The sequence below is a fragment of the Aythya fuligula genome, chromosome 3 (assembly GCF_009819795.1).
Source record: "Aythya fuligula isolate bAytFul2 chromosome 3, bAytFul2.pri, whole genome shotgun sequence".
In the NCBI taxonomy this organism is placed as follows: domain Eukaryota; kingdom Metazoa; phylum Chordata; class Aves; order Anseriformes; family Anatidae; genus Aythya; species Aythya fuligula.
In genome coordinates, this window is record NC_045561.1 from 7,684,290 (window position 1) to 7,696,489 (window position 12,200).

The 12,200-nt window shown below is 38.1% G+C and overlaps 1 protein-coding gene across 5 annotated transcripts in view; it reads left to right on the plus strand.

Annotated features, from left to right (window-relative positions):
- The window catches only part of TASP1 (taspase 1), an 80,596-nt gene that overhangs the window by 21,073 nt on the left and 47,323 nt on the right, over positions 1–12,200 (plus strand). For all 5 annotated transcript variants that reach the window (XM_032184905.1, XM_032184907.1, XM_032184908.1 and 2 more), the window contains exon 7: positions 11,647–11,753. In XM_032184905.1, the coding sequence (XP_032040796.1) occupies positions 11,647–11,753 (107 nt within the window). The remainder of the gene's footprint in view (positions 1–11,646; positions 11,754–12,200) is intronic.

The following is a 12,200-nucleotide window of genomic DNA, read 5'->3' on the forward strand; positions in this document are numbered from 1 at the left end:
TACACTGGAGACGTACCAGATGAATAATCTCAGTTGATGTATTTTCCACAAACTAGCTCCAAAACATTAGTGATTTCTTTTTGTCTCTTCAGCACACTTAGAATATAGCTATTTGGCAAAACAATTTCCATTAAAACAATTAGCAGGATTGTGAAGTTAATCCCATTGCAAAGTCAATGTGGAAATGTCGTTTCCTGTTGCAATGTCAATGAATAAAGTATTGGTATCAAATATTGGTATTGAAGTAGTCAACCACCTCCCCCTCCCACCCGCAGACGTACACCCCACTTCCACCCAGGTTTGTGTGCAGTGAAGTACCCATATATATGATTATATGCTTGAGTCACTGCACAGGATGGACCTGATGCAGGAACGAGCTGATGCTGTGAAGCAGGCTGTGACTGTTAGGACTTGCGTGCAGACTATCAGAGAATCATAGGATATCCGGCACCGGAAAAGACCCGCAAGGATCAGCGAGTGCAACTCCTGGCTGTGCAAAGGTTTTGCTCGAATGACTTCAGTTTAGGGTACCTTGAAGGGTATGCTGGAAAAAAAACAGTGGCAGAGATACTTTGTAATAATGAGCAATTAATTTAGACCAAAGTCTTCACAGATGTTCTCTAATTCTGTTGCTTTTCCATAGCTTAAATTATAGTCCATAGCCAACCCAATTTACAGAATGGAGGTGTTTGACGATTATAGCCTTGAGCTTCAGATTCCCTCTCAAAAAAAGATGAGATGAACGTGTCCACTATTTAAATAACTAAAATGGATATATAAGAAAGAAAAAAAAAAAAAAAAACCTGCCTGAGCAACTTAAACATTGTCATTTTCCCGAGACTTGGAGTACACTTTATTGTGAAGTGATTACACTAGCTTGTACATTTGATTTTTCTTTAAAAAATAAAAAGGGCAAAACTAAATAAATATATGAAAAATCACTTCCAGAAAATAATATGTTGATTTCCTTAACAGTCCTTAGAAAAGTTACTCTCTTAAGTTGTCGGCTTCTGGTTAGCGAAGCTGGAAGGTAACTTCTAACACCTTGAGTGTTACATGCAATTGTTGTAACTGAAAGCAATTGGAAACTGTCTCATGGGTAACATGCAAGAAAGCCAAAATTGTTTGTTTTTTTCCAGTGTTATTAGTGACTTCAGAAATTGCAATGAAAGAGAAAGCTGCTTCCAAGTAACCACAAAGGATCTCATTTGAAGTGAGCTTTTGGACTACATAATGCAAGGAGTTTCAAAAACTGGGAGAGGTTTTGATTATGCTTGCTATGTAGAGTTTTTGTGGAGAGTAAGGGGGTAAATTAACTTGAAATGATCTAACTGTTGGGTAGCTGTGTAAAGTGCAGAACCAAAATAATTGCCAAATGTCAGGGAAAATATGCCAGTAACTTAATTACAAACAAACAATAACAACAACAAAACACCAAAAAGAGCCCCACCAAGGCTCTAACTCAAACCGTAGACATATACTTGCAACAAGCATCAACAAGGAGAACTAGGTGCATATGTTCTGGCTTCTTGGTGCTGCACATGGAAAAAATATTCTTGGAGAACACATTATTCTCTCTTCCTTTTCCTGGACCTGAGAAGGCAAGAGGAATGTTATACTTGCCATGAGGCTTTGGGATTGTGTGGCTGGTTTTATAGTGATGGAGCTCTCTGTATGATCAGTTACAAAGAAAGCTGCATGATCAGCTTTGTGGTCACACTTCATAATTCTCTGAGAACTTCCAAAGCATTTGAGCACCAAACTGAAATGATGTTTTAAACCATGTTCTTTGTTGAACTACATTAAGGTTATGTCAAGGCTCACCTGCTTTGTCTTCTTTGGTTTGCCAAGTGTGCAAGGAAATGGGATTTCTACTGTATGTAGAAATCCGGTGGCTTCCAGTGGAGTGAGTGTTTTTTCTTTTATTAAAAAAAAAAAATCAAAAAAGAAAAAAAAAAAACTGAAATGCGATCTGCTTGCATTGCCTACAGACTGCAAAAAAAGCTGAATTTAATAATTCCTGCCCATACTAGAGCCCATACAAACTTATGCTAGCACTTCGTTACCCTGTGTAAGAGAGACTGCTTTGAAAGTGTGATCAAAATGTTGAGTGTAATTACAGTTTAGAAATTCTAATTGACTGTATCATGCAACCTCTCATGAATGTTGAAAGTATACTTTACTCTAAATTGGCAACGTAAATGTGAAATACAGCTTCAACTGCCAATATCTCTCTGCTTGCACTACTGATAACCAAACCACTTTTATCTCTGTTTTTCAGTCCAGCCTACAGTAGATGCAAAACAGTTGATTTGACAAGGATAATGTGGTACAAGACAGCATCTTACAATTATGCATCTTTGATGGGTGATGCCATCAGCCCTGGCTGGGTGGGAATGTGTTACGATGTATGTAATGTGAAGGTGGATCTACTTTGTACAACTGTGTTTGAAAGGCGGAGTTCAATTTCTAGCAGCCTAGAAACTGGCACGAAACTGGATATCGGGGTTACCAGCCTTAAGGCCTTTTATTTGTGAGACGGTAGTTATGGCACTTCATTTAAAATCCGACCAAGGTATCACAAAGGGGCTATAAATGAGAACGTCAGTTTTATATCTGAAGCTGTGGTAGACCTAAGCTAGTATTTGCTGCCAAAAAAAATCAGAATTACTGCACAGCTAATGCTGCTGAGCATTGTCTTCCTACTTGACATAACATGGGGCTGCTTAAGTATACAGTCTTTAAAGAGAAGGGGAAGTACACTCGTGCAGTGTGCTTGTACCTCTAACTCTAATGGTGTGGAAGGGACCATAAGCACTTCAGTAAATTGTATTCCTTAAGAGCAGGAGCACCTACATCAGAAACTGGAAACCAAGTGTAGCTAGAATTGATGCTTGAAGAAAAAGGAATGAGCAGAGTGAATATTTACCTCCTTTTCCCTACCCCATTTGCTGCCCTAGACAATAAGCTCCTGAATTAGGACTGATTCCTGCATACCTAGAGGTGATCGATGCTATTTTATGCCCTTGAGCTCTTGAGCCCACATTAGTTTCTTGCATCAGTAAAGACCTTTACAGCTCAACTATGGTTTGTTTGAATAACTACCTCTTTTTCATTATTTTGAGATCTGCTGAATAAAATCTGCTGGTTTATCATCAGTCACTGATTCAGAATCCTTCTTCAGTTCTTCTGCCCTGTGCTTACCTTGACTAGCTCAGCATCATAAGCTTGTATCATTGTTTTGGTACCACTATGCGTTGCTTTGGCATTCCAGTTATAACAGGCCATTTACTCTGGCTTTGTTTTCTCTTACTTTAACCATAATAACATTTTTATTATCCATGTAAGGATATTCAATTTTACCTTACGACTGCTTTGTTCCTTTAATGAAGGAGAGACGTTTCTAGGTGCCATGCAGGTGGTGGTACTTTTAGTGCCACCGTATGCCTCCCTGTGCATCAGTACTGCCAATATTTGGCCTGTCTCTTTTCTAACCCCCCTCACACCTCTTCATTTTTTCTTCCACTTCACTGTTATTACAGTTAGAAAAATGTTTGTTGTATTGCTGGGACTGTGCTAGAAGGTTCTGTGATTTGGTTCTTTGGTTTTGGGGTGAGAAGGAAAGAGATCTGGAGAGAAACTCAGGGGTTTGGGGGATTTTACTAGGTAGCTTGCTTACCTGCTCTGTGTAGGGGACTTTCTGAGTTCATATCTTAAACCAAGTTCATATCTTGGTTTAAGAAACTAAGAAATATCTTTCAGAAGATGCTTCTCTTTAATAGTAAGAGCTGCTACTTCTGTTCTATAATATGCAAATTAAATGGGCCTGGTAAATGCAAGTTTCATTTGCACCAAAAAAAAAAAGTGGTGTGAAGGCTCCCTGGATTTGGATTTGGACATCATATTACAGATCCACTTGCAGTTCTGAAAGTGCCACCTCTATGCAGGCTGTAAGTTAGCCTGGAAAAATCTGGTGCCAAAATACCCAGAAGATATTTTGAGTGAAAATCTTCCAGGGGGCAGGAAAAGCTGCCTGATGAAGAAGAAGGGGTTTCTTCCAGGGTGTAGTAAGAAATGCTATATTCAGCAATAGTTTACCCTGAGTCCTTGCCATGAAGGACAGATCTATATGGTAGTGCTCTGAAAAAATAGGTTGATTCTTTTGTACACTTCTGATGCCAAGTATTTTTTTTTCCCTTTCATGTTGCTGTCCGTCAAAGTATGGCGACATGGGAAGTAGTGCTAGTAGTCTTTGATCTCAACAGAAGCATAAGTGGTGTTAATTTGTCATTTAAAATGGCTTTGTTAAAATGAAATTTAGTTTCATCTGTCTTTATTTGTGCCATTTATTTTAGCAACTGCTCAACAGAATTCCTCACTGGATCATTTTAATTCCTGTGGGTTAACTAATTTGCTAGTATATTCCTTTTTAATTTTCTTCTCTCCAATAGTTGCATTCTCTTTTAATACGGAGTAAAAAGATAAAATGCAGAAAATTCCTTTGGGTTCTTTCAGTTGACTATAGGAACTGCCTGCCAGGGGGTGCTATACGATTGGGCAGAGCTCTGTGCTCCAGCTGTACTCTGTACTCCAAAGGCCTAAGAAGAGTTTTAGTTTTCTTAGTATTTTCAATTTATTGTTTGCTTTTAAACAGGCTTGCTGAATGCTCATAGCTTGCATAATGTTTTGTTGCATAACAATTTGTAATGACTGTAATAGAAACGGTGGAGTTTGTGTTCCTGGCTTTCTGTTCCACCACTGTAAATACAAAGGTATTGTCCTGACCTTGACTTCTGATTTAATGATGCTAGAAGTCTGTATCTGTTTTTGAAAACTTTAATTATCCACTTAAATATCTTGTGAGTTTTTAGCCTACCCTCAAAGTACTGACATGAATTGGTATGGCTTATAAAAGCAAGGAAATTTTATGGAAATGTGGACTTCTTATTAAAAACTTTTTGCATTACCTTTGAGCAAGAAATGTTAGTGTACTATAATAAACAGCTGGTCAGCTGCAGGCCTGTTTAAAGTACACAGACCTAGAAATAATAAGTAGATATGGATCAATTTTACCATTCTCAAAAAAAAAAAAAAAAAAAAAAAAAGAAAAGGAAAGGAAAAAGTCTTACATTTTTTTCAGCATATACAATTCAGTAGTTTGAAGGAGTCCATGAACAGGACAACTGTAACTTTCTCTCTTTAATAATATTTTCTCTTACCTATGTTCTTTGGTCCATTTCCACCATTTCTTATAGGCTGTGAAAGATGACTCAGGAGAAGTTCTGTGTAGTGTCTGTGAATAGGACGCCTAAGGCCATCAGTAATGCTACTGGAAAATTATCAGAGGTCTAGGAGTTAGAGAAGACTGTAAAACAGTAACTCAGGAACTGTGCATGAGTCTAGTGATTCCCAAGTCTCAGTCTAATGACTGCTTGGTTGTACAGTGTCCCATTTTATATTTATAAAATTTTGCTTTTGTTTTAAGTTCAATAACTTCTATTCTGTTTGCAGGTTCATTCTAGATGGTTTAAGGTCCACAAGCTTACACGGTTGTGATCACCTTGTACCGTTCTTTCATTATGAACCCTATGGTTCAAAGCTAGTAATGCAGATTTGGCTTTTCTTGAATCTAACACTGGAAAAAACACCATTTTAAGATTCATGGACTTAGATTTTTTTGTGCTGCTATAGAAATCAGATTGTGGACTTTGTCTGTATCCAAATGATCTCAGTTTCTTGGTGTTCGTTCCAGCTGGTGCTTACAACTGCTGTCACTGAGAATTTGTCAATGTGCACGTGTACACGTGCCTCAGTACAGCCACGTGCCTGCGTGCACGTACAGCAGTAGTTTCCAACAGGTCAGTTTCCTCCAAGCTCAGTCTCAAGGAGAATATCCCTTGGACAGACAAAATATCAGGTCAGCTTGAATCCTACCCTTGGGGAGATGAAACCGGGAAGGGCCTGTAAATATGTTGCTAAAACTTTTCGTCATCAGAGTTGATTTTAAAGAGCTTTATCAAAGGAGGAGAGCATGCAGCATGCAAAATTGATGCATATACAAATGGAAATACAGAAAATTGTTTTTGAAGTTGTTCTGTTTTATGAATCAGAAAAGTCAAGTAGGGTAAAGAGGGTTGCATGAGACAGGTGTGTGCAAGGTGACTAGAAGAGAGGATTGCTGCTCTGGAATCATTTTGGGAGCACGTGACCAAAAAAGACTTAACAGAAGTGGTATTAGGGGGCTAAATGGATGCTATAAGTGAGCCCGGTGTAGTGTTTGCAGTGCAGAACAGCACAGTGTAACCTCTGAGTGCTAAGGGTTTAGTTCAGTGGTCAGGAGGAATTATCACGGAAGAGCGGTGTGGAACGGGGAATACAGTTGTGTTTCATTTAGTCGGTTGCTGTATCATTATATAGTAAACTGTTAAGATTTTGGGTAAAATATTTACTTGTACATAGTATAACATAGTACCAGGAATTGTGGGAATGATCAAAGATCCAGAGCGCCAACAGGGTTAGTACAAGAGATGAAAAAATGATGTGGAATTTTTATGGCAGACAAGTGTCACGCACATGACATCTCTGAACCGACTCAGACCGATGTTCTCTTTCTTTTTGTTCCACTGACCTGCTTACTGCGGGTTACTTTCTCATCTGTTTCCATAAAATGGTAATAATGATGTAAAAACCCTATTAAAAAATGTATTAATGGCCTAGCCATGGTCATACACGTGTAAGATGAAGAGCCTGTGCTGATGAATTATGTAATGAAGATTTTGTGGTTCTTTCTCATCCATGTGAATACTGGAACCTTTTCAAACTGGGAAAATCTGTAATGTTCTCACTTTGAGTGAGGTGTTCCTGTGAGATTTTTCTTCCACATTTATAGGTAATAAATAAGCACGTATTCTGACACCACCTCTGCTAATACCGACCACTCATGCAGGTGAGGGGTGTTGAGTAGGTTCTGCTTCTACCTCTTCTGTGCTCAGCCACTCAACCTACTCTGCAGGAAAACCCCTGTGCTTGTTTCAGCTTCCACAACTCTGCTGTGACTACGTATTCTACCCAGTGCTTCCACCACTGACCACGAATAGACCCAAAATGTAGGGCTTTTAGGTACAGAGTGCACGTGGAGAGTTCCTGTTGGTACCTTGTGGGGTTGAAGGGAGAATGTGGAGGACTGATAAGATGTTTTCAGGCCCTCAAAGGTGATTTGTTCTTAAAGGTACCCCATGCTGCATTGCAGGGGCTTGTGACAAGTGCCATAAATGTGAGAAACTGAAGTCCCGAGCTTTTAATAATGTTTTGGTTCTGCTATGCTTTTGTTGTCAGTCATTACATGTCTTTCATCTGGATGAGGCCTGAGTATGACATTTAAACGCTCACAGACAATCATTTTGTAAAGCTGTGGGTTTTTTGTTCTTTTTTTTTCTTGTCTCCCACCAGCTCTGAAGTAGTTTTATTTATGACAGTATGTACATAAACGAGAAGGCAAAACAGAAGGGCTGGTTATATTCTGTGGCTTCTGAGATGCAATTCTTTTAAGATTGAGTGTACATACTATTACTGGGTAGTAATCATCAAGGATTTTATCTCGAGGCACGTATCTGATTTTCATCTAAACTTTGAAATTCTTGAGTAAATCAAAGGATGCTGTACTAAATACCTTTCCATATATTCCAACAATACCTCTGGACTGTGCCACAGGAATTTTTCAAGCTAAAATCCTGTCTGTTCCCTTACCATCCTTTTCCTAGCTTCCTCCCCTTTCCCAGTCAATAAGCTCTATCTCTTGCTTCCCTTTTTCCTTGGCCCAGGTGCAACATCAGGCTGATGTAGCTATATTGCATTTGTTTTAGGAAAACATACCTGTCTTCAACACTGTGTTGTCCTTTTCCTCTTCTCAAGCTTGGAATATGCTGTCTTGTTGGAGAAGGTGAGAGTGTTTTTTGTACTGTCATTTAGGACAAATGAAGTTTGTTTGTGTCCTTGCACAGCAGAGTTGAGTTTTTGTTTTGCCTTAGATGTAATTTGAATTATGAACCTGCTCTGTGTTTAGGTGTTTCCCTTCTGTGTACAGTGCTTATTTTCAAAATAATTTTCCAGTGGGCTTTACTTCATCTTGTATGTGCGTTATTAAACGAGTACACTTTAATTCTGCATGTTTTTAGTTCATGAAATGTTTTCTTGAACCAAAACCTCGCAGTATGTTCTTTGACAAGGATGACGAACTTACAGAATATTTTCAGGAAAAAAAATATTTTTTCTTTCATTTAGCATGAAGCTCACTTGTATTTTCTAGTTTCCTTTGTCACCTGTAGAACAAGATAAAGCAACCAAAGCACTGCCCAGTTAAATAGCATTCCTAGTGGTTTTACCTAGCTAGGTTCCTGGAAAGCAGGAGTAAAATGGGGGCAGGCGGCCTTTTACCTGTTATTAGCTGTTATTTCCTTATTATGGAAAAAATCAAACTTAAGATTCCAGACATTTTATTTTTAATTCGTTATCTGCAGTTGGGCAAAAATCTGTGTCAGAGGAAGAAAGGGAAATGGCTAGGTTTTGTTTTACTAACCCGTCCTTTATTTCATGATTCTTGGGTCACTTTGTAGGCATTTTTGGAGGCATTTATCCTGCCTAGAGGAATCACTGATAATAGTTATTTCCCATAAATAATGAAAGCCAATTATTATCAGTCTTTGCTAAAGCAACGTTGTCCTAATAACTACTCTAAAGTTGAGTGGTGGAAGAAGCTGGGAAAGTTTGTGTATTTTTTCTAGAAAAACACTATGCTAGCTTCCTTATCATGGGCCGTTCTGTGTTTGTCATTTAAGTGTCATAGTAGCTATGGTGGTGTCTGCTGTCAAGGGAGAGGATGAAAGAGGAATGACATAAATTAGGATATGGGATTCATTGAAGATACCCAAAATTTGACTGCATAAGTTCCTGTGCAGCACTTTTGCACTGGGCTTGCTTTTACTAGGAGGCTGGAGTACGTGACCTCCTGAGGTACCTTCCAACCTATGTCATTCAATGGTACTAGAAAACTGTCTTCTCCATCTGTCTGCTTGACATCTGGCATAGATTAAGCGACACAACAAAATACGTGCCACACCATCTCCTGGGGTTCTAGAGACCTGCTCATCCAGAAGAAGAGTCTTTGTTGGAGCAGACCACCACTGCTCCCCCATGAGATCAGCAAAGTAAAAAAGCAGTGGAGAGAAAATGCACAACGAGTCTTTACCCCAGCATACAGTTAAAAGGCAGTTGAGCTACCCATGAACTGAAAGTATTTGACACCTAAGGATGCAAAATTATTGCTTTGTATGAGAGTCATTCGTTCTATAAACATGGACAAAGTGGTACATTGCTAGCCCAATTTCCTACTTAATTTTCCTTATCAACTAGTAAAATATGTACTTCTTCTTCTGTATATATCCTTGCTTACTGCTACCACTTTGAATTAATAGTGCTAATGAGATACTGTGATCAGTGATGTCCTTCAAAGCAAATCTTCATTTTTTTTATTGTTTTGAAAAGACAATATCTTAAAGCAGAAGGTAAAATCTGAAAATTGTTTAATTGCTTAGCTAGAGACTGAGGACTTGAATGGATGGAATGTATCTATTAAACTTGGCGAATGTCATATGTAGTGGAAGAAGAGGCTGGATGAGTAGCAACCAAGGTATAGTTGGAGTGATGATGCTGAGAGGCCATATAACAGCACCCTGGAAAGCTGGCAGAGCAGCTAGGAACTAGCCCCTGTGTTCCCAGTGATTCTTGCCGTGATCCTTGAGCATATGTTCAAACTGGAAGCATGCAAATATTGCAGAAGACTTCAGAATACCACTCACATTCAATTCTGGAGTACAAGGAAAACATGTTCAGGTTTTCATGTATGGGCTTGTGTTGTACCCTCATATTTGTCTTTCTTCTCTGGTTGCACAGCTTTTTTCTGAATTGGCAGGAGCCAATGGCAGCAGTAGATAACAGGCTCAGGCATATATATCCCCATATAATAGCTACTTTTTGTGAATACCAAAGGCCAGGCACCACTCTTCCTTGCTCATATAAAGGCTCTGCTCATAGATATTTGCTGTACTTGTTGAAGTTCTGTCAACTTGCAAATTTTCCTGTGTAAAAGTCCTGCTAAAAAAACAGTGTTCTGGCTTGGTTTATTTGGGGATACTTCGGTTTAACAAATTCTGTTCTTCATCTGTGGTTAGTTTGTTTACTCTCCCTGAATTAATATTATCAAGTGTTTGGTTTTTACCTCTTGGACCTCATTTCCAATGTTAAAAAGTATTGACCAAAGTAGCTGCATCTGTCAGCTCTGTATGGTAGGAAGAGTTCCTTTCGTGGTGATGGCAGATGAATACGTGCTTACAGTCTTAAGAAACTGGTATGTGTTATTTTTTTTGGAGAGAAATTCCATTTTTCTCACTATTTTTAGGTTATATACTTGAATAATTGTGTCAGGCTAAGGTTGTTTTTTGTGGACTTCAAACAGGTTTAAAGGAGAGTTCGCTAGATGATTTTGGTATCTGGATAGGAAGCTTCAAAGAAGTAAAATGCTCACTGTCTGGACTGTGTGAGAGCTGTAAATGAAAGCGTTGTTTTCTTCTGGCTCTGCAGTATTGATTTTATTCATTGCCTATTCTTGCAGCTGTTCTGGTCTTCTGAATAACAGGGATATAGCTGTATTATGAATTTCATTTAAAAAGACATTTTAAAAAGTTATAGTTTATAGTTTAAATAGGAAACCTGTGCTTTTTACCTTCCACTGAATTAGTGACCTACCTGTGTATACCTCTGCCCTCCAAATAACTTATATTCCCTGTCTGAACAAGTGACAAAAGACATTGTTCTCCCCTTTTTTCTCTACATTTCAATGGAAATGTTAAGTCAATATGTAGATAATAATAAGTCATAACTGATTTGAAGTCAATTTGTCAATATCTGCCGGTTACTCATGGACTGAAACTTGTAAAATGGCAACTTGTCATTTTGGACTCTTCAGCATAACATTTTTAAAATATTTTTTTTATTGCACTTTAGGAAACACTTAGGTTCTGAATGTGGGACATAGATGTGGAAAATACATGTTTGTCTTTTCAAGACCTAGCTGGTCTTTATACTGTGTTGGATTATGGAACATAAAAATAGTGCTTGATTATTGTGTGGCTTTAAATATATGGGTAAACATATAGATATTCAATTAAGGTAATAAAGTAGTAGCCTAATTTTACGGATATCAGAATGAGCTCACATGGTATCTATTTACTTGTCAGCAGTCAAAAACAATAATTTTAATGCAAGCCATTTATTCCATTCTCTTCTGTGTAGTGCTGCTACTTTGCCAAACAGAGTGATATTTAGACCGACATAGCTTCCATATGTGTTCTGCAACTTGTTTCTACTAGTTATTTTACCCATCGCTGTTTCTGAACAATAGTAGAACTTTTTTCGTTTAGGAAAAGATGTAAACATCTTGTACTGGAACTTAAATACTTTGTTGTAGGCTTTTTTTATTGATGCTTTTTGCTGAGAGTGTGGGGAAAGAGACCTCCAAAATGTAAACTTATCAGTATTTGTTTAAGTTAAGTAAGTTTTATTTAGTTAAATGGTTTTGAAATATTTTTATAGGGTTTAGTTTAGCAGCTTTTAAGAGGAACAAGAGGAAGCTGGAGTTGGCCGAAAAGGTGGAAACAGATCTCATTCAACTTAAGAAAAGAAGACAATCAAATGAAAAGGTTAGTTTGTGTTTCAAATTTTATTGTGTCATTGTAAGCTTACAGCTGATGGCTAATAAATTTTGTGTTGTACGTATGATCAGACTAATGTAGCCTCAAAAGATTCTTCTCCTTGGCCACCCATATGTTTGGATGATATAATGATAACTTAGTGCAAATTAAAACTTTCTGCTTTGCTATTTGGAAGCCAAGCTCTCACTTTGGATTTGTCTATGCTATGGAAAATGTATTTTGCCTATTCTGAAGTGGAAATATGACAAATGTAAACACAAACGGATAATTATTTCCTGAAACGTTTTCTTTAGCTTGGGATCTCTGTCAGTGTTTCCCACTTTTTAAATGTTTCCTGAGTGCACTGCGTTATGGAGCTGGAATTGGTGAAATTTGAAATATCAGGTAGGTAAACATGTGCATCTGTGCATGCATCTAGCATTGACCTGGCCCCTA